The sequence below is a fragment of the Tiliqua scincoides genome, chromosome 13, assembly GCF_035046505.1.
Source record: "Tiliqua scincoides isolate rTilSci1 chromosome 13, rTilSci1.hap2, whole genome shotgun sequence".
Lineage (NCBI taxonomy): Eukaryota > Metazoa > Chordata > Lepidosauria > Squamata > Scincidae > Tiliqua > Tiliqua scincoides.
In genome coordinates, this window is record NC_089833.1 from 12,550,908 (window position 1) to 12,576,783 (window position 25,876).

The 25,876-nt window shown below is 47.6% G+C and overlaps 1 protein-coding gene across 2 annotated transcripts in view; it reads right to left on the reverse strand.

Annotated features, from left to right (window-relative positions):
- Positions 1-18,954, reverse strand: part of CLEC16A (C-type lectin domain containing 16A) — an 82,237-nt gene extending 63,283 nt beyond the window's left edge. For both annotated transcript variants that reach the window (XM_066640519.1, XM_066640520.1), the window contains exons 1-8: positions 18,780-18,954; positions 12,470-12,598; positions 10,615-10,748; positions 9,804-9,952; positions 8,560-8,665; positions 5,118-5,241; positions 2,934-3,108; positions 219-272 (exon numbers count right to left, since the gene is read on the reverse strand). In XM_066640519.1, coding sequence (XP_066496616.1) covers positions 219-272; positions 2,934-3,108; positions 5,118-5,241; positions 8,560-8,665; positions 9,804-9,952; positions 10,615-10,748; positions 12,470-12,598; positions 18,780-18,859 — 951 coding nt within the window. In that variant the 5' untranslated portion in view covers positions 18,860-18,954. The remainder of the gene's footprint in view (positions 1-218; positions 273-2,933; positions 3,109-5,117; positions 5,242-8,559; positions 8,666-9,803; positions 9,953-10,614; positions 10,749-12,469; positions 12,599-18,779) is intronic.
- Between the last annotated feature and the right edge of the window lie 6,922 nt (positions 18,955-25,876).

Consider the following 25,876-nt stretch of genomic DNA (forward strand, 5'->3'; position numbering starts at 1 on the left):
GAAGTTCCAACCCAGACAGACTGACTCAAGACCAGGCAGCTCATATGTTCAGGCAGGGACCATGAAGCCACCTAGTAAGCACCAAGCATATTGCTTGTGCTAAATAAAAGTAAAAGGGGTAGGAAGCTGGGGCAGTTTCAGCCACTGAATCTCTAGTAAAATTACTGTCATTGTCAAAACAGCACACTAAATACAAGCTGATAATATTTAACACGTACTTGGGATAACAGGTACAGGGAAACCTGGAGACTGATTTTCGGACGCTCCCCACCCTGAAAAGCAAAGACAAAAAACATTAATTGCAGGAAAGTTACTGTGTACTGGTTAGTAATAATAAAATAATAACAACTTTATTTTTACCCCGCCTTTCTCCCCGAAGGAACTCAAGGCGGCTTACAACAGGTTAAAACAGATTAAAAACATAATTTGAAAGACAGATAAAAGCATATAACACATATCATAAAAACAGTAGTCAGATAAAAAGTAATCAGGTAAAGAGCATAGAGCAGCAAATCATATAAGAATTGGGACTGTAACCAGGTATTTAAAAAAATATTAAAAGGTGTTGAAGATGTTAAAAAGGCCGAGAACTCTTGTTCTCTTGTTAAACTTGTTCTCTTGTTTAACTCTTGTTAAAAAGGCCGAGAAGGCTTGTTTAAACAGAAGGGTTTTCAGGCCTCGCGGAAAAGTCTCAAGCGAGGAAGCCATTCTTAAGTCAAGGACACTCAAGCAACTAAAGCAAACATAGGCAACATGTTGGTTTTAATGCCACATGCTTGAGTGCGGAAAGCAAACGAGGACATTTAATACTTCTGAAGATGCTCGGGCCAGTGCTCAGGAAAAGGCATTTCGGTTGACGCAGAACTGCTATCAAGAATACTGCTCTATACACATCTGTTGCACAAATATTAGGCATAGGCGCAACTACTGACAGAGCTGTCTCAAGTTCATGTGGGAAACTGTGGCTGACTTTCTCCAGTTGGCCTTCTTCAATTATGCTGCCCTCTTGCCACCTATTTTGTGGAAATATGCACAGAATGTGTGTGTATGGGCACATAGGAGGAGGAGAAACAAAGCTGTAGCTAAGTGGTTCCAAACTTTGCCGCGCCACGACCCACCTCATGTTCTGTGAAGGTCACGACCCAATGGTCAATGCTGTGCCAGAAAGCCTTACTTGGGGTCCCTGGAGGGCACTTCTAGGTCGAACCAACCTGCAACCCACTCCACTGGCCTCCGCGGGGCTCAGAACGCCTCCTGGACATTGACAGGAAGTTGCAGGAGCAAACATGCATCTGGGAGGCATCCTGAGGCCTGTGAAGGCCAATGGAGTGAGTCATGGGCTGCTAGCACAACCCAGAAGCAGCCTCCAGGGAGTCCAAGAAAGGCTTTCTGGCACAGCAATGAACACCGGGTTGGAACTCACAGTTTGGGAAATGCAGCTATAGCTCAAAGGCAGAGCATATGCTTTGCAGTCACCCATTACCAGTGGATCAAGGCATCTGCTGGAAACCCTGGAGAACAGCTATTGTGCCAACAACACCGAGCTAAACTGGTCGGTGGTCTTACACCAGCAGAGGCACCTTCATGCGTCACCTGTTCTTGGTTTTCCTGGGCCACCAAAGACAGTATCGCCACCCACTTTGCTATTCCGACATAAGACCAAAAAGTCATCTAGTCACAGGATGTTTGCTTTCTACTACCGCTCCAGCAGTATTTTTGACCCTGACTGGTAGCAGCACTAGAGTTGGGGGCAGGGCATTCTTCCTCTCAGACCTGCCTGGGGAAGCTGCCAGATACTGACCCTGGGACCTTCTGCATGCAAAGAGGGTGTTCTACCACTGATCTACCGCCCTCCCCAAGCAGCTCATCTTCAAAAGCAGCTGGCCAGGTGCTGCAGAAGCAGCTCACCAACCAGGCACAAAGGCAATCCCCTCCTATTGGGGTGGTGGGTTCCCTTAAATAGAGCAAGAGAACAGCCATTGTTCCCTCTCTGCCCAGCACGGAATACTTTGCAGGGGCTGTTTACCTGTGCTTCCCTGTGTCTTGGGGGGGACGACTGTGAGCCCCCCTTGGGGGCAGGGGGTCATATTTGCATTCATTTTATCTCTTTCAACTGCCTTACTGGAAAACAGTGTATTATAACTTATCAGGTTAATAATAATGATGAAAATACCTGTAACTTAGCTTTCCCAGCCAATACAGGACACATGTATTAAGCAGAGGCTCTAGTGCTACCTTTATGGCATACGTAATCAGACACACTAAGAAGCAGTACAAACTTCTTAGAACACAGGGCCTGGAGATTAACAAGAACTCATGACATCACCTGCTTCACAGACAGAGGCTTCCGGGGAACTCGGCCATTCAGGCACAGAACAGTGAAACCTTTTGTGTGCCTTAGAAGCCCTTATTCAAAACAAGCAACCTGACGCTACTGATGAAAAGCCACCAGCGTTTCTTGGGAAGGAGCAGCTACGTTCTCTGAAAAAGGCTTGCCGTTAGACAGACAAGGTCAAATGCGGAAGCATTTTTATAACGATGCCAAGAAACCATTTCTCCCTTGTTTCCGTCTTAAAGGAAAACAATGACCTCAATTATTGCTCACTTGTAAAAAGGGTTATAAACCAGGAGGTTATTTTGTCTCGTGGGAGTAATTACAGAAAGGGATCTGTGTTGACCTCCAGCTGCACCTTAAATGCCCTTCCAATAAAGCTAACTGCTAGCCTCAAAGGTGCCTGTGGATGCTCAAGCCTTTTTCCTGTCCAGTTCCTAAGGGTACCCCAAGCCCAGTGCAAATGGGTTCAGACGCAAGGGATTCATATCCCTTGGTTTGGTAGCCACTCACAAAACGTGCTTTTGTGAGCCAACACATCTCTAAGCAATGAAGGAACAGGGGGTACAATTTCAAATCTTAAGAGAGAGGTATGCCTTACCTTATCTTGGTTCACTAAGGAGTACACGTAGAGAGGTAGGAAAAGACTATTCAGTAAGTGGTCCGTGAGTACGTCGTTTAGGAATTCACAGTTAATGATAAGGATATCATTCAGGTAATGGAGGTGGTCGAGGTGCTCAGCTACCAAGTCGCTCAGCTTCCCCCTATTCCGATGCCTGCAAAAGGAGGGGAAATTGTGGGGAAGTCCAACCTATGCACCATATGCAGAGCACACAACCTCCCCCCTCCCCAAAGACTCAGCCCTCATAGCACACATTCAGTTGGGGATAATGCTGGGGGGGGGCACTATCTGCCTAGATGGTTCTGTATGTAAACAACAGAGGTACAGATAAGACATTGGCACACCAAGCGGGCTTCAGCCCATTTTGGAGTCATGGGGGCGGGGAACCACTTGCTTTCCCATGCATTTTCCCCTTCTTCACAGTGCCAGCTAATGTGGATGTTTTCATACTAGAGCAGAGTTACCCAAGCTGTGATTCGCACCCTGATTGTCGGTGGGTTGTGAAACTGTCAAGCTGATAGCCGCCAAGGAAAAAGCACAGAGCCCTACAGAAAGTGAAACTGAGCTGCATGTGCGCATTTACTCAAGAGAAGGCAAACGTGCCTCAATCCACTTTGGAGGGCAGGCTGAGAGGAACGCAACGCCACCAGAATGGTTCCGATCTGATGAATGCATGCCCCAAAGACCACTCAAGGAGGAAGTGTGTCCCCCCCCCAGCTGACAATAGAAATGTACTGTACTGAGCCCTATGGAAAATGAAACGGGGCCACAGTGTGCATTTACTCAGGAACAGGTGAATGTGTCTCAGTTTGTACTGAAGACCAGGTGAAGGGGACCAAAAGGCAACCAGAATGGTCCAATCCAAGTAGAGAACCATCTAGGTCAACACAGAAGGCAGCCCCCTCCCCACCAGAGGATAAAAACAGAGGCTTGAGTGGCTGGTAAAATGAAACCTTTTTCAAATTATTATTTTCTAAAATTCTCGTAAAGTTAGCTGGGTCCCAATGCACTCATTTTTAAGAGTGGGACCCAGTGCTAAAAGTTTGGGAACTGCTGTACCGGAGTCCTTCAGCACTGCTTTCCCACAATCAGCAGGAGGCAAAATTGAAATGGCGGCTCCACACAGGACTTACCAGAATAGTGTTTTCCCCACAAAAAACCAGTGTTGAGCAACAATAAGCTTACTCTAAGTCCCGTTACAGGAAAGGCATGGCTCTTTGCTGTAACTGACCCTTAATCAGCGGCTTTCTCTGTGTTCTGGCTTTCTCCATATTTGTCCACGACTGCAACATTTCTAAATTGCCCTTAGCCGGTCTTTGTTCCCTGCAAGGGGTGTGTGTGTGTATAGCAAAGGGTGCTTTAATTATGCCCTGTTTACAGTCAGAACTTTACTCAGTACTTTGTTTATAACTGTTAATTGCACTCATAAAAAAGTAACACTAGGAAACCTCTTACGCCTCCCACAGGGCTTATTCCAAAATGAGCAAGTAACACACTGGCTGGCCTCTTTATAGCATATTTCATGAAAATTTTACCAGAGGACAGAGATAGTTTGGTTGGATACATCCAAAAAGTCCCCGCCTGCTAGACTTCAAAGGCTTGAGACTAGGCTGCATCTACACACCCAAAAGGCAACAGCAACCTGATGGAAGTGCTTTTGCACCTCCCCTGCCGGACACAGCTGCCCCATGGGGACAGAACAGCCTGGCTCCAACCCCTAGCCAGAGAAAAGGGGGCTGCTGGGAAGCTGTACCCAATCATTTCCAGCAAGAACCACACAAAACCAAACCAAAAAAACTTTGCAATTAGGAACACAATGTTCAGCCATCAGTTACGTTAATTCATTTAAAAGCTGTCCCTAATCGGGCAGCAGATTCTTAAAATCTGTGTTTATAATACATGTATTTACAAAAAAAAAAAGGATGGTGGCTGGAGCAGCCTTAGAAGAGGCATTCCCCCTGCTCTCACATCCGAGGAAGAATGCCTCTTCCGAGATAATGCTTGCGCCACTCTGAAACAAGGAAACCCTCTCAGAATTACTATGATTAAACACATTTAAGCAGGTTTTTTCAGTAAAAGTTGCATGCTTCGTTGGCCAAGAGGCGTTTCTAAACAGGCCACAGTTCTCCTTGCAAGGACTTAGCAATCGTGATAAGGGCTTACTCTTCATCGGTCTGTACGCAGTTATCCAGTTCTATCACATGACTCCCGATAAACCAGACGAGGTTCGAGAAGTAAGGGACCGCGGTTTTATCTCGGATGTAGTGCAGCATAGGCTGGTTGTCCACTGAAGAGAAATTTTGCTTTTAGCTTCCAAAAGTTCAAACATACAAATTCTTCTCTGCAGGCAGGTTTTCAGAGTGGCATATGCCCAAACAGATCTTTTATGCTCAAACGTTTATCACTGTCCATTGTTATCTTAAGCATTCCTCCCCCAAGAGGCTAAAAAGAGTCCATTAACATGCTAGTAAGCTATTTCAGCCTCCTTCTGAAATCAGTCAGTGAAATCTACTGCGGCTGATAAAAATTTCCCACTTTCTAGAACCAACATGAATTAAAGCAACAAAGCTGAAAGTCAAAGGCGTTGTTGGTGAACTTACATGACACTGCAATAAGGAACACAGGAGTCATCAGTGAAGAAAGGGAGGGGGGGAAAAACACAACAGACAATGGTTAACAGAGTTAGGAACCGGGATGGTGAGACATCCTTCCAGGGGTCTATTAGCAGAAGCAGGAAGCATCTAGGTTAGAAGTTACAGGCTAGGGGAGAGACAGAGAACATTGGCCAAGTCGGCATTAGCAAACCAAGTTGCCCCGGGATCCCAGAGAGCAGTGGGGGCCCTCCCTCCCCCCAAAATGCAACCCCGCAATTTGATAACAATTCAACTAGATGCTAAGTTGTCAAACAGTCTGCATTTGGATAACCCTTCGCACACGGACTGCTCTGCTGCAGAATGCGTCTCCCAACATACAAACTTCTGCAGAATGCCCTAGAGCAGGGTGGGCAAACCCCGGCCCGGGGGCCATTTGTGGCCTTCAGGGCCCCCCCAAACCGGCCTGCAGGGAGCTCCCAATCTCCAATGAGCCTCTGGCCCACCGGAGAATGTGGGAGCCCGTGCTGGCCCACAACTGCCGGCCGCAACCACCAGACGCGAGCTGTGGGCCTAGTTACAGTTCTCACATGTATCATAAACAAGCTCACATGTATCATAAACAAGCTCAATTCATTCATTCATATAAGTTCCATCTCTAATGTAGTCATTTATGTAAATTTAATCAAATTTGAAATGTAAATGAATTCTTTTTTCCCCTGGCCCCCAACTCAGTGTCAGAGAGATGATGTGGCCCTCCTGGCAAAATGTTTGCCCACCCGGGCCCATGAGCATTCACTCAGCTCACAGAAGGCAGCCCTCGTGTCACTCTGTACCGAGCAGGTGCACAAGGAAACACTCAAGATCCTCCCGCAAATGTACAGATTAATGGGTCACTGAGCTTCTGTTACATATGGGAGTCTGAAAAACACCTGTCTGTGCGTGTGTTTAAACTTAAGCATAGGTCTAAATGAGCCTCTGCTAGACTGGACTGTGAAAGGCCTCTTATCAGCTGAGTGGCACCACCAGTTAAAGGATTCAGGTATAACAGGGCTGGAAAAGCAAGTGTCCACTAACCTGTGAAATGCATATGGGGGTGTTGACTTTGTAGCTTTCTGTGACTGCTGCTGCCCCATCCAGTTTTAGCTGGTGGGCGCCAACTGATAATGCGCTGCCAACATCAAGGAGGACACCAAAAGAGAGAGCATGCTGCTTTGTGGAGATCTAGCTGCTTCCGGTTCCTACCACGTCCAGGTCTGGCTGGCAACATTTGTGTTGGCTCCCAACCCCCCTGGCTAGATCTTCAACACCTTGACTGGACTGCAATGTTCATCTGGGGTGGGCACAATGTGACACACCCCTGCCCATGCGCTGCTCAGCCTGGCTTTGCGACAGTATTTTTCTGGACCCACCTCTGTCTGTATGCCTAGATCTGCTTAGTGAGAACAACATGGAACTGATGAAGGGGGCTCTCAGTCGCAGCAATGCGACTTTTAAAGGTGCCACCAGACTCTGCTGTTACCACTGCAAGGGAAGAGCATGGCTACTTTGCAGTAATTCTCAACAAGCAGCTCATTTAACATAAAACCTTCCCTATCTCTTTGCAACAGGGCAACCGTAGCTTCACCCCAGACACTGCTAAAACCCAAACACAAGGATAAGACATTCCTCCCATTAGGATAATTATCTTTGCCGCACATGGTGTCACATGTTCAACAGAGGCAGAAAGTGACGTTTCAGCATCTCTTTTCTCCCCCTCTCTGCCAAAACAACTTCTGGAGAACTGTGTCCCGTGTGTGGTTCTATATTTAGTGCAGTTTCAGCTCATCTTGGAAGGGATTTGTAGGCAGTGGAAACTACTAAACTCGAAACCACGAATGACCAATTTGATTCTTAAAGAGCTGCTTAAGAGGCGAAGGGAGAGAAAACCAAGTGCAATATTAAGAGAGTTGCAGAAGGGAATGAAGCAGGGGAATGCACAATATTTCATATTAGTAAGCATTTAGGCGGGAGGTGTAGGAGCGCAAAAAATGTCAGCATTTAATGGCAGTAGAGCTCTCAACGTCCCTGACACATGGTGCACCCCAAATAAAGCATTAGTCAGAGCCCAGATGGTTATTTAGGGGTGCTCAAGGACCTGAGCGCACCCCACAGGATGTTCGCCTTTTGCCCTTTTCAAATCCCCTGGTTTTCTATGTTGAGGCAGGTGGGGAAAGCAACTCTGATCTAGCTCAAGAATTCATTTTCAACAAGCTGACTTGACCATGAAGTTTCCAACGCCAGGATCTGAAACTGGGGGGGGGGGGTCTGCATGTGCTCTGGAGTTTCCAAATGAAAATCCAAAGTAGACACTCCCCCACCCCTTTGGCTACACGACTCTTAGATCATGGTCTTGAGGACCAGATGGCCAAGTCAGCAAGTCCAAAGGGAACTCCTAATTCCTTTTCGCTCTAGATTCTGCACTACTGAGAAAGGATTGTGGTGGTCCTTATTTCCTATGACAGGAAATAATTTGCCAAAATCTAATCTACAGCACACCGTTTTCTTCACTGATGAGCAAAGTTACATGTATGAGAGATCCAATATTTAAGGCAGTAGAGTCTAATTCTGACCATGCAACATCGTGTTCCTCATTTCCACATACCCAAAGAATGATTCTTCAACATGTGCTAAGAGCTACCAGGCACTGGCCTCTGGTGGCCATTGTTGCATGCACATGTTTTAGCCTGCAAAGGTCAAGTCCTGTTTAGTCACAGCTTAGGATCATTTTTTAAAGCCGAGGTGCAGACACTACAGTTCCTTCAGAGATCAAAGCTTCCAACAGTAACAGTGTACACCTTTGAAGTGGGAATCAAAACCTTGCTCCGTCAGACTTTCTTCTTGGTAGATCTGCAAAGCCTTAGCCTCACCTCCAAAAGACAGCTGCAGCTGAAGTCCAACTCAAGCCTCCCTACTCACAAAGTCTGCAGTCAGAGCACTAGCTGCACCAAGGTTATAGGTTTAAGAAGACTTACCTTTGTAGACATTTAAAGTTATTGTCCTAACTGCAATCCTGACCATGCTCTCTGGGTGGTTAAAGAATTTGATCGCCTCTGTGTACAGGGCAAAATCATTTGTGTGCTGAAAGACAAGACAAAGTTAAGCCTTAAAAATAACTACGGTTGCATGAAGTCTCTGACACACGTGACAGTTCCGTTCCAGAGATCTGTCTGGAAGCCGGAATGCATGCGTCTTAGAACAGCCCAGCGCTATCGCGCCTGAGGGTCATACGAACATAAGAAGAGCCCCGCTGGATCAGGCCATAGGCCCATCTAGTCCAGCTTCCTGTATCTCACAGTGGCCCACCAAATGCCCCAGGGAGCACACAAGACAGCAAGAGACCTGCATCCTGGTGCCCTCCCTTGCATCTGGTCCTGTTACTAAATGGAAACTTACACATTTTCAAAATAAATACTGGTGAATGCAGCACAATGAAAACAAGCCTCTAGTGCAGTGATTTTCAACCTTTTTCGTCTCAGGGCACACCGACAAGGTACTAAAACGGTCAAGGCACGCCATCAGCCTTTTGACAATTGACAAGGCACACCTTGCTGTTGATGGGGGGCTCACTTCCCCCAATGGTCCTACTAATAAATGACCCTCCCTCAAACTCCCACAGCACACCTGCAGCGCATTTGTGGCACACCAGTGTACCACGGCACAATGGTTGAAAACAGCTGCTCTTGCTGAATGCAGTTTTAGCAACTGAATGCAACAACACCCAATGCAAACACTACTTGGTGAAAAACTCCAAGACGGTAATCTAATTGCAGTACCAAATGTTAAGCTCTTGTGCCCTCTTCTGGCAAGAACAGGTTACAGACAAATCCATTCCAGATGCTACAAGAGGCATCTTTCTGGTCTACCCTTTGCCAGAGTCCCAGGAGATATTCCCAACATCTCCTGTTAAGGCTTAGTATGTAGGAAAACCAACGGTATGTCTAAATAAGCAGGTAAGAAGCTGGATGGGGGGGGTATGGGGTTAGCAGGTCTGCATGATGTTATTTCAACAACAGACAATACTGAAATAGCGATCAGCCTTTAAGAGCTGGGAGGGAGTAGGGAAGAGAAAGAAGATATGCAGTCGGGCTCCAACAGCACTTGGGGAATTTTTAGATCTTGTTCCTGAAAGCACTGAGGACTTGAATAAGGAGGAACTTATGAGAGGGACTCTTCCCCCCTCCCCCACAATGCTTTCTTTTAAGTCGAAATTGGTTACCTCGTTGTAAAAGAAATGAACAGTGTGACTATTGAGTTTCAGAGAGAGTGTTTTCAAGAATGATATATAGTATGCCATGATCTCTTCATCCGAGAAGTCAAATTTGTGCACGATAATAGAATTTACGTAGTTGTTGGAAAGCAAATAATCTAGGAGAAAACAAAGAGACATACCTCGGTAACCACAGCACAAAACGTTAAGTGAAATTAAGGCATTAAAAGAGATTTACAGCCCAATCCTATGCATGTCTACGCAGAAGTAACTCCCATCAGAGCCAATGGGGCTTACTCCCACAGAAGTGTGGACAGGATTGGGCTGTTAATCTTCAAACGCACTCAGTGAGACGGCCAAAGAAAAATGCCCAGTCACAAAGGGAACCTTTCTACAAAACAGCCAATCGCGCCAGCATGAAACACACATTTAGCTGCACGTGTCTGCACAGAGATTCACTCAGCCATCATGCTAACTTCTCAAGCTCTTATATAGGACTTTAGCCTGGTAACAGACCTCCTATTCAAGTAGAAAGATGGTAAAAGGTGCCTCACTTGTGCACAACTACCATTTAAAACTTATACTGCAGGTTTCAGCTAGTTTTCCCAACCCGGTCCAAGCAGGCCCTACTCTGGAGGGGAGCGGACGGGAAGAAGTCATCCGATTCAGGACCCAAGCCCACAACCTTCAGGGCGACAAGCAGCCACCTCAGCCACAAGGCCCCCATGTGCTGCACAGCATGAGCAGTGAAAGGTGTCACTGCCCCACGGACAAAGCAAAGCTGCTCTTGAGGAAGGAGACCCGAAAAACTCATACTTACACAGTGACGTTTCGTGACTAATATTCTCAAAGAGGATGTTCAAAGTCTGCAGGAGCTGAACACACACATAACGACCAGACTTCTGGCGCAGGATGTTCAGAAAGAACACAAACATGTTCTTCTCCAAGAAAAAACTAGGAGCATTAAAAACCAAACAAATGGTTACCTGTTTGCTTGGCAAAGAGAAATCATTCTCAGAGCCCAATCCTACGCTTCCCCATTCAGAAGTAAGTCCCATTATAGTCATGGAGCTTATTCCCAGGAAAGTGTGGACAGGTTTGGAGCCTTAACCAGTTGTTGTTTTTTTAAAAAATATTAAAATTCAGAATTCTTGAGAAAGAATAAACCTCTCCTCTGCAAATTATTTGAAAAATTCAGCACTGAGAAAAAGCAAGTTATATCCCTCGGGGACCCACAATGGCTCACAAAACAATTTCCCAGGAGTAAAGGAAGAGTCAATATGTTTGGGTGCCAAGGCAAAAAATTCCAAATGATATCTTCCATTGAGGTGAATAATAGAAGACCTCAATGGTAAGACCTCCCCCCTCCCCCCAAACCTGCTGCCTATAGAGCTGCAGCCCCTCTGTACTGTAGTACTTCGGTTCTAACCATGGCAATTGGGAAGCTGTTCCCTTGGATTTCAACAAGAATCATTCCAAGTATGTGTGAGGTCACAGTCCAATAACTCACTTACTACCAAGGTATGGGGTTAGGATCAAGGCAAAAATATTTTCGTTCTCTAGAGCTAACCTCATGTCCCCTTACTACCAGTAATCAAGGTAGACAAAAATCAATGATTTGAATAAAGGTGTTTTTTTTTAAAATTTAAATCAGATTTTAAAAAAATGATCCCTAGCTTCTCTTTGTTTTAAAAACTGAATACAGGTCTTTTAACCTGCAGTCGAAATGGAACCAGAAGCTCTCAATCAAATACATCAACCCTACAGGCTGCTTTCCCATGTCAATAAAGAATTATGGGGAAAATAACTTTTAGAGGCTCAACATTATGAACATGGTGCCACAGATTATATATAGTACTATACTGTTGTTATCGGCTTGATAAGGGAGAGGGTGTGCGGGTATGCAGACCACGGCAAGCACCTTCAGACACTTTGCCCCAGGAGGTACTACCCTGTAGGATGCTGGGATCCGTACTCAGGTGGGCGAAGTGGAGAACTCTGGTGCACACAACTTCTATGCCGTTTCATTACCGTGCTCTGCTCAGTTCCCACGTTAGGAATATTCAATCGCTATCTATCAAGCGATGAGACAGTGTCCTTTCTCCTTTCAACCTGCGAAAATGAAACTGACCTGCCCATTAACCAGAAACCTTGTTTCTGAACACGGTCAGGGCCCTTAGCTGCCTCTAAAACAGACAAAGGTACACTGGCTGCAACAAGGGGAAGTGGCAGGCTGTTTGCTAATTTGGACTTCTGGGGAAGGCCTGAAATGGAGACAAAATGCACTTGCCTTGCCACGCAGAAGAGCAGAAGTGAAACTCAAGAACAGCACAAGCTCCTGCAAGGTCTATTTAACTGCAGACTAACACACTTTGCAGGTCAAGTAACCTACGAACATATTTTTGCCCAGACCACAGGTGTATACATTTGGTCCCTGTTGCGTATATGCAACGTTGGGCAGAAATTTAGTAAGTATTGTGGTTCGGAAAATACGATTTAAATCAATTATTCACACAGCCATTTTCTTGGCGATTTATCCCAATGAACTCAGAGAGACTTCCAAGTAAACATGGATAGGGTCGGGATGGAAATCCCCCCACCCTTTTGGTTATAGCTGACCGGCAACTCAGAATTCATACTGCTATATACAAAGACAAATGCTGAAAAGCTCTTACTCAAACACTGAACTGTCATTTTGGTCTCCCCATATGAGGATCTCCGTTATAGATCGAATGGTCTCCACCAATAGGTTGCGGTTGTGATCGGTTACAGTGGTATTTTTGGTTAGAACGTGATACATGTACCTGAAAGAGACAAGAAAAAAAGTTAAGACTGCCTGCAAGTATTCTGAAACACCTCAGGGCCCAATCCTATCCAGTTTCCCAGCACTGATGCAACCATGCCAATGGGGCATGCGCTACACCCTGTGGTAGGGAAACGGTTGTGGAAGGCTCCACAAAGTAAGCGAACATCTGTTCCCTTACCTTGGGGCTGCACTGTGGCTGCATCAATGCTGGAAATTTGGATAGGACTGGGCCCTCAGTCACTTCTTTTTTTTTTTAAAGTGAATAGCAACAATCAACAGGAGAGAGTTATTCTGTACTGAACTATTTTTTGAGAAAAGCTGCCATAACTTGGTTCAGCTTTATGAGAAGCTCCAGCATGGAAGATTGAGTCAATAATAACCGACAGCTACCCAACCAGCAGTCTTAACACAATATTCAACCACCAGGTAACCCCTCCTGCATGGACTCTTCTACCAGAAACCAAAAAGTGCAGTGCAGGGGTTGCTCCATTCACAGAGCATCCTGGCCAGGACTGCTGGGGCACTCACAAGTGCATCTTGTGAAATGAGAGTGTGCCTTAGGACATGCCCAACCATTTTTGCGGCTGCACCTTGCAGGAGAAGATTGGCACTGGGGGGAAGCTTTCTTTCAGGGAAGGCAGGTGGCCATTACTGATCCTTTCCTTGATGAAAACGCTTCCGAGAAGCCCTGGGGTGGCTTGGAGGGGGAAAAAAAAATCAATGAACTAAAAACCAACAAGAAAACATTGCATCTGACTTTTGAGTCTTCTTTCATTTAATATTATTAGGTCTTATCCCTCAATACGTGGACCACACATCTTCCGTCATCACCACTTTCTGCACTTTCCTAAAGAAGCACCCTTACTGGATTAGTAGATGCAAGGGAGGGCACCAGGACACAAGTTGTGTCTGTTGTCTTATGCGCTCCCTGAAGCATTTGGTGGGCTTGGTGGGCCGCTGTGAGATACAGGAAGCTGGACTAGATGGGCCTTTGGCCTGATCCAGCGGGGCTCTTCTTATGATTTGTTCACCAGACTGACTGAAACCTCTGTTCGACTTCCCTCTTTCATTTTAAGAAAGCGGTGGCCCAATCTGATTTTGGCTGGAAGATTTGGGAGTTTGCTGCAAAAGTGCCCTGTTGAAGGTTACTGCTAAAACCAACAGCTCTCTCCTACACTGCTCCACAACAGCCACCCATTTTCAAAATGTCAATCGTGCCCTAAAGTTTCACGTGGCTTATGCTCTTCTATGCATCAGTTTATCCATTCTAGGAAGAAGTATGCTTCACCAGGCTGGGTACACAAGACTTGCCAAAAACCATTCCAGTATTTTATGTGGCAAACTAGAGGACAGCATGAGTGGATTCTACTGAGCCACATCTGTGGATACTTTTGAAAGTGTTAATCATTACATTTACAAATGGAAAATTACTGAATTTTCCATTTCAGTAGGACTTCTAATCCACCATCTCACAAAGCAGCAAAGCATGTTACCCTTCTTAAATAGCACCCTCCCAAAACATTACTATGAAGTGGAATAAAATCAGAGCACAGTTCACCCCACGGCCATCGTCAAGCATCAAAGCACCTTGATTAACTCTGCTTTGTGGGATCAAGCCAAGAAGAGCACAGACAGTTTCCAAGAGAACCAGGCAAATGCCTCCGGAGAAAGTCCACAAATGGGGGATGAAGGCCACAACCCTCAACATGGTTTGTCCCTAGCACCTTGTATTGGAGAGGTCAATTGCATTTACCTCTGCACCTGGTATTGCAGAGGTAGCAGCTGAGCATGGAGGTTCAAATTAGCAGCTAGAAGTAAACAGCCACGTGTTTTGGGGCGGCATTTATAACGCAGCAAGTGAAATACTTCTGCTTGTCGCTTGCCTACAAAAAGTCCAAACCACTGACTCACCTGCAGGCTAACTGAGAACCAGCTTGTTCACTGCAATGAATCACCTTAAACCAACTGCAGCACTAATAGCTACATAAAAAATGCTCCCAGAATTTCACATGCCTCAAATCTATCAGCCAAGTGTGCATCAGTGCAGAAAGGCAGGGTATACATGAAACTAACAGAAGGCCAGTCACAATTCCTTGAGAGCCAACCCCACTGCACTCAATGTTCCATCCTAACAAGTGCTGATGCAGTGGAGCCGCATGGCCTTTGCTGTATCCAGCGCTCATCAGAAGCAAGTTGGAGGCCTCCTCAGGGTTAAGGGGATATTTTTCCCCTTAGCCTGGGAAACACCCCAGCCCGCCCACTGGGGCTGCTTGGATCTCCGCCAGCCGTTTAGCTGGAGGAAGTCGAGGCAGCCCTGTGGAAGGCTGCCAGGCCGGGAAGGAAGGATAGGATATGGCAGAAAAGGCCTCTGCCAGTCTCACCCCCCTCCTGGGCCCGATTCACCCCCATGCTGCCCTCCTCCACCCCAAACACCTCCTCCCCACCTCTGTACTACCCTCCTGCCACTCCTCCAGCTGCTGCACTGGTGGATCATCTAGTATGGATCATGCTATCAAATAAAGAGGCACAGAACTGCACTGCTAGTCATTCATCTTCACAGCAGTCTCAGAAAAGAAATTCAAAGTTGGGATATAACATTTGGCTCTCACAAGAAGGAATTCCTGGTCCCCAGGGCCCAAATCCTGCATCCATTCCATCACTGTACAAGGATCCCCTCTATTTCGACCTTACAAGATTCTCACGGTGGTTCAATGTAGTGAGAGACACACAAACAGAGAGAGAGAGAGTACAAGTGGCACGTACAAACTCTGCAAACCACACTTTTACACAAGAGAACACACACAACCAGGTTCTAATCTTGCCACCCTCGGTTGCCTGAATCCTGCGATCCCACACACATAACCCCCCAGGAACCGAAAGGCTTCTCAGCAGAGCTGTGTTCAGACAGGCTCTAGGTCCTAGTAGGAAGTAGCAAGTCATAAGTAAGTAACTGCCAATGGAAGGACAGTGTGAGCAAGACTTAGCTAGATGTTTTGACATCTGCCTTGATCAGAGAGACAGCTGGATTTCAAAGCAGCCTCTTGGAACTCCCAGTTCCTAATCTGGAATCCAGTAATTATACACTATAGACAAAGGCAAGTTGGAAACAATGAACTTAATAACTTCGAATCTCTCTGCATCATCAGTCACTAACCTACATACTGTTAAGTATAAACAACCACAATAAATAAAATCAGTCAGAGAAGGGGGACACACCCACCCTCCCACCCCACCCCCACATACGCAACCTGCTGGGTTACTTGCAGAGTTGCAGAAGGGCCCACCCGCCCTTCCTCGCCAGTTTTATGTGATTTTTGGGCTGTTTCTCCAGGCATGAACCCAGAAGTAACTGCTGATGATGTCTGGGTCTACAGTTTGACAGGGACTTTGTCGGGCTCATAAGTGCTGGTCTTGCACGTGACAATTCAATGTCATATAAATAAAAGGTAAGTCCAGCAATTAATCACAGCAGCCCCAACTGCCAATAACATGCTCTTTCTTTCCTGTGCTAATTTAGGGCCCAATCCTATCCAACTTTCAAGCCCTGGTGCAATGCAGCCCCGAGGTAAGGGAACACGTGTTCCCATACTCCGAGGAGGTCTCTGTGAAGGATTCTCCACCACAGGATGCATTGCATGCCCCATTGGCATGGCTGCACCGGAAAACTGGGTAGGATTGAGCCCTTAGAGCTGTAGTGAGTGGCAATACCTCTGTGTGAGAGGTACAGAGTGGGGTGTGTGTGAAAATATTTCCACGCTGCTTTTCTGTTTTGGAAGGAAACAGCCAAACAAGCTCACAACAAAGAGAAAACATAAAAACAAGCCCAACAATAACAGCATTGTGGGTATATTGTTTACAGACTTTTTCCTCCTCCTTCTCTATGTATATACAGACTTGCAGCTGAGAATTACTCTGGTCAGGAAAGCTTCTGCTACAATAAACACATCACCCTTTAAGGCTGCAATCCTATACACACTTTCCTGGGAGTAAGCCCCATGGATCAGACGGTGACTTCCTTCTGAGTAGTCCTGCATAGCATTGCACTGAAAGTGCCACAAGGCTCCAAGCAACACAGCCTGTGGATATGCTATGGACAAATTTCTGGAGGAGAAGTTCATTACAGGTTACACATCATAGTAGGTATGTGCAAGCTCTTGGTTTTAGAGGCAGGCTGCCTCTGATTGCCAGATGCAGGGGAGGGCACCAGGCCGCAGGTTGTGTCTGTTGTCTTGTGTGCTCCCTGGGGCATTTGGTAGACCACTGTGAGATACAGGAAGCTGGACTAGATGGGCCTTTGGCCTGATCCAGCAGGGCTCTTCTTATGTTCTTAATACCACATTGTGTTGTGTTGGCAACCTTCAGTCTCGAAAGACTATGGTATCGCGCTCTGAATGGTGGTTCTGGAACAGCGTCTAGTGTGGCTGAAAAGGCCAATTCGGGAGTGACAATCCCTTCCACACCGGGAGCAAGTGCAGTCTGTCCCTGGTCTGTCTCCCTGGCTATGGGCCTTCCTTCTTTGCCTCTTTGCCTCAATCTGTTGGCCAAGTGTCTCCAGGTAAACGTATACGCAACAGTGAATATTTTGGCACTCCAATTGCTTTGCTAGATGCTAACAGCTCTGATTAGTTTGCAACCTCAATGGTGAGGTATGACTCACGCACAAATACACACACTTCCTTTGAGTCACGACTGTGTTGCTGAACTGAAAGTTGCAACTAAGGGCCCAATCCTATGCAGCTTTCCAGCGCTGATGCAGCTGTGCCAACAGGGCATGTGTTGCATCCTGAGGTGGGGGGGTGGTCACGGAGGCCTCCTCAAGGAAAAGGAACATCTGTTTCCTTAGTGCCGAGCTGCACTGCGGCTGCAACAACACTGTATGAGTGAGAGATTCAGGACAGCACATCTTCACACAGTGCATCATGAATCTGTGGAACTCATGGCCACCAGATCTGGGGATGCCCAGAGTGATGACCCTCATGAAGACAGTGCATGTGGAACCCCTTGCCACTGGATGCGGTAGGCTACCTCAGAATACCAGAAGCAGACGAGTGGCAGCCTATGAGACCAATTCTATGCTGGATTAGACTGGGCCCACAATGCAGTTCCTGTTTTGTCATAGGCTGCTTTAAACTACAGTTTCATGCTTTATGGCATGACACTGTAATGTATACAGGATGTTGCTGAAAAACAGACCAGCAGACACTGCTTATGGGTAACATGAGAAGGGCAAGAGGAAGCACTGCTCCATTATAGTTATGCACCTATTCTGAAATCAAGATCAAAATCCAAACACCTCCCCATCCCAAGCAGTTCAGATAAGGGATACTCAACCTGCAGCACTGCATCTGGCCTGGATGCCTTGAAAAGGGGACTGGACAGATTTCTGGAGGAAAGGTCCATCACAGGTTTCAAGCCATGATGGGTATATGTAGCCTCCTGGTCTTAGAAATAGGATGTCTCAGAAGGCCAGGTTCAAGGCAGGGAACCAGGGTGCAGGTCTCTTGTGGTCCTGTGTGCTCCAGGAGGCATATGGTGGGCCACTGTGAGATCCAGGAAGCTGGACCAGGTTGGCCTTTGGCCTGATTCAATGGACATGCTTATGAGTGGGAGATTTAGGACAGGCAAAAGGGGAGGTCCTTCTTCACACAGTACATCATGAATCTGTGGAACTCGTGGCCACCAGATCTGGGGATGCCCAGAGCGATGGCCCTCGTGAAGACAGTGCCTGTGGAACTTCCTGCCACTGGATGTGGTAGGCTACCTCAGAATGCCAGGAGCAAGGGAGTGGCAGCCTAAGAGCTCAATCCTATGCTTGTGTACTCAGAAGTAAGCCCCATTACAGTCAATGGAGTTTCCTCCCATGTAAGTGTGGCTAGGATCGCACCTAATAGTCCAACCCTATGAGCATCTACTCAGAATTAAGTCCCATTCTAGTTCATGGGGCTTTCTCCCAGGTAAGTGTGGGCAGGACTGCAGTCGCAGAACTCCAGCCTGGGGGTCTACTCAGAGGTAAGCCCCATTCTAGTCAATGGGGCTTACTCCCAGGTAAGTTTGGGCAGGACAGTGGCCTGGGGTCTCCTGGCGACACGTGGGGTCTTTGTGGGCTCAGGTAAGGGAGCCGCAGGGTCAGGTGACCGCCAAGCCACGCCCCCTCTGACAAGCCACGCCCCCGGACTCACTTGAGGTGGTCGAGCGAGTGGATGTTGCGCGAGGCCTTGCCGTGTCCGCCGCCGCCCCAGCTGCGCGAGCGCCCGAACATCCTGAGCGCGAAGGGCCCAGGCTCCCCGCCGCTGGTAGCCGCCTCGTCCCTACGGCCCTCCCGTCCGCCGCCTCCACCGCATCCCCGCCGCCGCTCTCGCCTCCATCGCTCCCCTCAGGCCGGAAGTCCCGCCCTCCACAACAGCCGTGCGGGCTCTCTGACTGACGGGCCGCAGAGCACGCCGGGAAACGCAGTCTTCTCCGAACCCCGTCGCCAAGGCACGGAGGGAAGAGGACTACGCCTCCCAGCATGCCCCGCGGCGAGAGGCAGTCTGGCGCAGGAGCGAAGGGGGTGTGTTTGTGACCTGCCAGGGGGCGGGGCCAAAGCGGAGGGAGGGCAGCAGTGGGCGGGGCTTGAGCCTCACAGGTGACAGAGTGGCAATAAATGCAATGCAGTTCTATAGGATACAATGTGTAGATTGATAAAATATATATAAAATAAATATATAATATATATTTTTATCTCTATAAAATATATATTATAATACATAACATAATGTTATATAATATATATACAATTTATATATATATAAATATATATTATATAATGTAATTATACATTGTCTATATAATTTTCATTACACAATTGTAATGAAATACTATATATATAATTTTATATTGTATTGGCAAACTTCAGTCTCGAAAGACTATGGTATCGCGCTCTGAAAGGTGGTTCTGGAACAGCGTCTAGTGTGGCTGAAAAGGCCAATCCGGGAGTGACAATCCCTTCCACACCGGGAGCAAGTGCAGTCTGTCCCTGGTCTGTCTCCCTGGCTATGGGCCTTCCTTCTTTGCCTCTTAGCCTCAGACTGTTGGCAAAGTGTCTCTTCAAACTGGGAAAGGCCATGCTGCACAGCCTGCCTCCAAGCGGGCCGCTCAGAGGCCAGGGTTTCCCACTTGTTGAGGTCCATCCCTAAGGCCTTCAGATCCCTCTTGCAGATGTCCTTGTATCGCAGCTGTGGTCTACCTGTAGGGCGCTTTCCTTGCACGAGTTCTCCATAGAGGAGATCCTTTGGGATCCGGCCATCATCCATTCTCACGACATGACCAAGCCAACGCAGGCGTCTCTGTTTCAGCAGTGAATACATGCTAGGGATTCCAGCACGTTCCAGGACTGTGTTGTTTGGAACTTTGTCCTGCCAGGTGATGCCAAGGATGCGTCGGAGGCAGCGCATGTGGAAAGCGCTCAGTTTCCTCTCCTGTTGTGAGCGAAGAGTCCATGACTCGCTGCAGTACAGAAGTGTACTCAGGACGCAAGCTCTGTAGACCTGGATCTTGGTATGTTCCGTCAGCTTCTTGTTGGACTAGACTCTCTTTGTGAGTCTGGAAAACGTGGTAGCTGCTTTACCGATGCGCTTGTTTAGCTCGGTATCGAGAGAATGAGTGTCGGAGATCGTTGAGCCAAGGTACACAAAGTCATGGACAACCTCCAGTTCATGCTCAGAGATTGTAATGCAGGGAGGTGAGTCCACATCCTGAACCATGACCTGTGTTTTCTTCAGGCTGATTGTCAGTCCAAAATCTTGGCAGGCCTTGCTAAAACGATCCATGAGCTGCTGTCACCTTTGTTCTTGTACAGCGTGATGATGTTTGCATCCCTCATGTCTTGAGGTACTTCACCTTCTCTCCAGCAGAAATCCTCTGTCTCTGCTGGAGAGAAGGTGAAGTACCTCAAGACATGAGGGATGCAAATTTTATATATGAATAATATATTCTATAGTATAATATTATATGTTCTTATGATTATATATAAACTTATGATTATATATCTATATGATTATATATGATCATATATTATATTCACATTCGTGTTGGCAACCTTCAGTCTTGAAAGACTATGGTATCGCGCTCTGAAAGGTGGTTCTGGAACAGCGTCTAGTGTGGCTGAAAAGGCCAATCCGGGAGTGACAATGCCTTCCACACTGGGAGCAAGTGCAGTCTGTCCCTGGTCTGTCTCCCTGGCTATGGGCCTTCCTTCTTTGCCTCTTAGCCTCAGACTGTTGGCAAAGTGTCTCTTCAAACTGGGAAAGGCCATGCTGCACAGCTTGCCTCCAAGCAGGCCGCTCAGAGGCCAGGGTTTCCCACTTGTTGAGGTCCACTCCTAAGGCCTTCAGATCCCTCTTGCAGATGTCCTTGTATTGCAGCTGTGGTCTACCTGTAGCGCTCTTTCCTTGCACGAGTTCTCCATAGAGGAGATCCTTTGGGATCCGGCTATCATCCGTTCTCAGGACATGACCGAGCCAACGCAGGCGTCTCTGTTTCAGCAGTGCGTACATGCTAGGGATTCCAGCACGTTCCAGGACTGTGTTGTTTGGAACTTTGTCCTGCCAGGTGATGCCAAGAATGCGTCGGAGGCAGCGCATGTGGAAAGCATTCAGTTTCCTCTCCTGTATGTATGTATATATTATATTCACATATTACATATATATCACATATGACATATATATATACGGTGTCGGCACAACACGGGAAGCAGCAGTTTACCGGTTATAAGTCTTTGCTCGATTGGCGTAGAGCATGACGCCAGGGGCTGCTTCCGACGGTGGGAGAGATCATTGCATCTCATTGGGCAGCTACCGCCCGCCTTAAGCTGGGCAGTCCCCAGCCAGTAAGGTGTTGCCTCGCCACGGTCCGTTAACCTCATGGGGTGCGTGGGGTTTAGGGTGAAAACCGACAAGCGGATCGACAACTCTGCACCATGCAACAGAAAACAGAAAACTACTGCCCTAAAGCTGGGCACCTGGAACGTTAGGACAATGACACCTGGCTTCTCTGATGACCTGCAAGAAATAGACGACGCACGCAAAACAGCTGTCATCGACATGGAGCTGAGCAGACTGCAGATGGACATCGTCGCCCTTCAAGAGACTAGGCTGCCAGATTCCGGATCTGTCAAGGAGAGAAATTTCTCATTTTTCTGGCAGGGAAAACCACCAAACGAAACCAGGGAACATGGCGTTGGCTTTGCGGTCAGAAATACCCTGCTGAAATCCATCATCCCACCTACTGTGGGAAGTGAAAGAATTTTGTCCCTGCAGCTCCAGTCATCAGCAGGACCTATCACTCTCATCAGTGCTTATGCACCGACTCTGTCGTCTCCAGCAGAAGCCAAAGACAAATTCTATGATGACCTGGCCACCACTGTCAAGAAAATCCCTGTAAAAGAGCCATTGTTCATCCTCGGCGATTTCTATGCTAGAGTTGGTGCTGATAACAGTTCATGGCCCACTTGCTTAGGTCAGTTTGGCACTGGGAGGATGAACGAAAATGGCCAATGCCTGCTAGAGTTTTGCTGTCATCACGGTCTCTGTGTCAGCAACACATTCTTCAACACAAAGCCCCAACATAGAGTCTCTTGGAGACATCCAAGATCAAAGCACTGGCACCAGCTCGACCTGATCCTCACCAGACGCTCCAGCCTTCCCAGCATCAAGATCACACGCAGTTATCATGGTGCTGCCTGCGACACTGACCACTCCCTGGTGTGCAGCAGAGTGAAACTGCAAACAAAGCGACTGTATCACACGAAAAAGGAAGGAAGACCTCGCATTGATACCAGCAAGACCCGGGATCAGAGAAAAGTGGAGGAATTTGCACAAGCGCTTGAGGAATCTCTTCCAGGCCCGGCCGACGCAAATGCATCCAACAGATGGGAACATTTCAAGAATACCGTTTACAACACCGCCTTGTCCATATTCGGCAAGAAGACCAACAAGGCGGCAGACTGGTTTGAAGCCCACTCTGAGGAGTTGACACCAGTCATTGAGGAAAAGAGGAGAGCTCAAGCAGCATACAAGGCCTGTCCCAGTGAGCGCAACCTGCAGGTCCTCCGAACTGCTCGCAGCAAAGTCCAACAGACTGCCAGGAGATGTGCTAACGACTACTGGCTCCAGCTCTGTTCCGAGATACAGATAGCAGCTGACACGGGCAACATCAAGGGGATGTATGATGGTATCAAGCAGGCCCTAGGTCCAACACAGAAGAAAATTGCCCCTCTGAAGTCTGCCACAGGCGAGGTCATCCAGGATCGGGTGCAGCAGATGGAACGCTGGGTGCAGCACTACTCTGAGCTATATTCCAGAGAAAATGTAGTCACCAAAGAAGCACTGAACAACATTGAGTGCCTGCCTGTGCTGGAAGAGCTTGACAGTGAACCAACCCTAGAAGAACTTCACGTGGCCCTGGACTCCCTTGCCTTTGGCAAGGCACCTGGAAAAGACAGCATCCCTGCTGAAGTCCTAAAATGCTGCAAAGAGATCATAGTCACTGAGCTGCATGAAATCCTCTGTCTCTGCTGGAGAGAAGGTGGAGTACCTCAAGACATGAGGGATGCAAACATCATCACGCTGTACAAGAACAAAGGTGACAGGGGTGACTGCAACAACTACCGCGGCATCTCTCTCCTTAGCGTTGTAGGAAAGCTGTTTGCCCGAGTTGTACTAAAGAGGCTCCAGGTACTTGCAGAGAGCGTCTATCCAGAATCGCAGTGTGGATTCCGAGCCAACAGGTCCACCACTGATATGGTATTCTCCCTTAGACAACTGCAGGAGAAATGCAGGGAACAACGACAGCCACTCTTTATAGCCTTCATAGATCTCACAAAGGCTTTCGACCTGGTCAGCAGAGACGGCCTCTTCAAGATTCTCCCCAAGATTGGATGTCCACCCAGGCTCCTCAGCATCATCAGATCTTTCCACAAGGACATGAAGGGCACTGTTGTCTTCGATGGCTCCACATCAGACCCTTTTGACATCCGAAGCGGAGTGAAGCAGGGCTGTGTTCTTGCACCAACCTTGTTTGGGATTTTCTTCGCTGTCCTGCTGAAGCAGGCCTTTGGAACTGCAACAGAAGGCATCTATCTCTGGACCAGATCAGACGGAAAGCTCTTCAACCTCTCCAGACTGAGAGCAAAATCCAAAGTCCAGCTGAAATGTCTGCGTGACTTCCTCTTTGCCGACGATGCAGCTGTCACTACCCACTCTGCCAAAGATCTCCAGCAGCTCGTGGATCGTTTTAGCAAGGCCTGCCAAGATTTTGGACTGACAATCAGCCTGAAGAAAACACAGGTCATGGTTCAGGATGTGGACTCACCTCCCTGCATTACAGTCTCTGAGCATGAACTGGAGGTTGTCCATGACTTTGTGTACCTTGGCTCAACGATCTCCGACACACATTCTCTCGATACCGAGCTAAACAAGCGCATCGGTAAAGCAGCTACCACGTTTTCCAGACTCACAAAGAGAGTCTGGTCCAACAAGAAGCTGACGGAACATACCAAGATCCAGGTCTACAGAGCTTGCATCCTGAGTACACTTCTGTACTGCAGCGAGTCATGGACTCTTCGCTCACAACAGGAGAGGAAACTGAGCGCTTTCCACATGCGCTGCCTCCGACGCATCCTCGGCATCACCTGGCAGGACAAAGTTCCAAACAACACAGTCCTGGAACGTGCTGGAATCCCTAGCATGTATTCACTGCTGAAACAGAGACGCCTGCGTTGGCTTGGTCATGTCGTGAGAATGGATGATGGCCGGATCCCAAAGGATCTCCTCTATGGAGAACTCGTGCAAGGAAAGCGCCCTACAGGTAGACCACAGCTGCGATACAAGGACATCTGCAAGAGGGATCTGAAGGCCTTAGGGATGGACCTCAACAAGTGGGAAACCCTGGCCTCTGAGCGGCCCGCTTGGAGGCAGGCTGTGCAGCATGGCCTTTCCCAGTTTGAAGAGACACTTTGCCAACAGTCTGAGGCTAAGAGGCAAAGAAGGAAGGCCCATAGCCAGGGAGACAGACCAGGGACAGACTGCACTTGCTCCCGGTGTGGAAGGGATTGTCACTCCCGGATTGGCCTTTTCAGCCACACTAGACGCTGTTCCAGAACCACCTTTCAGAGCGCGATACCATAGTCTTTCGAGACTGAAGGTTGCCAATACTGATACTGATACTGATAGCACGTATGCACTGCTGAAACAGAGACGCCTGCGTTGGCTCAATCATGTTGTGAGAATGGATGATGGCCGGATCCCAATGGATCTCCTCTATGGAGAACTCGTGCAAGGAAAGTGCCCTACAGGTAGACCCCAGCTGCAATACAAGGACATCTGCAAGAGGGATCTGAAGGCCTTAGGAGTGGACCTCAACAAGTGGGAAACCCTGGCCTGTGAGCGGCCCGCTTGGAGGTAGGCTGTGCAGCATGGCCTTTCCCAGTTTGAAGAGACACTTGGCCAACAGTCTGAGGCTAAGAGGCAAAGAAGGAAGGCCCATAGCCAGGGAGACAGACCAGGGACAGACTACACTTGCTCCCAGTATGGAAGGGATTGTCACTCCCGAATTGGCCTTTTCAGCCACACTAGACGATGTTCCAAAACCACCTTTCAGAGCACGATACCAGAGTCTCTCAAGACTGAAGGTTGCCAACAAATATATATATATATATATATAATCCAAATTATCAGGAGGACTAAATAAATATTAATTATTGGTTTCATCATGCTGTGATAATTATAATTATTCCTTATATGTGACAGCATTAGCACAACAGCCTGAGAATTATTTTTGTTTTTCCTTTTCACCATCTCTGAGCAACATCTGGGGTGTGCAGAGGAAAGGAGATGAAAACACAATATTGTGATGTTGTTGCCCCCACTGTTCCTTTCTCATGCTTGTCATCTGGCCTGTTGAAGAATATTGTAGGATTCAGACACTTGCTACTTTATGTTCTTATGCATGTCATTAGTCTGTGGAACCCTTTGCCACAGGATGTGGTGGGGGCATCTGGATTAGATGCCTTTCAAATGGGATTTGACAGACTGATGGAGGAAAGGTTCTTCAGAGGTTACAAGCCATGACGAGTATGTGCTATTTCCTGGTTCTATAAGTAGGCTATCTCTGATTGCCAGGTGCAAGGGAGGGTCACTGTGAGATACAGGAAGCTTAACTAGGTGTGCCTTTAGTCTGATCCTGCAGGTCTGTTCTTATGTTCTTTTTTGAGATTGGAGAGCTGGAGCCTTGCAGTATA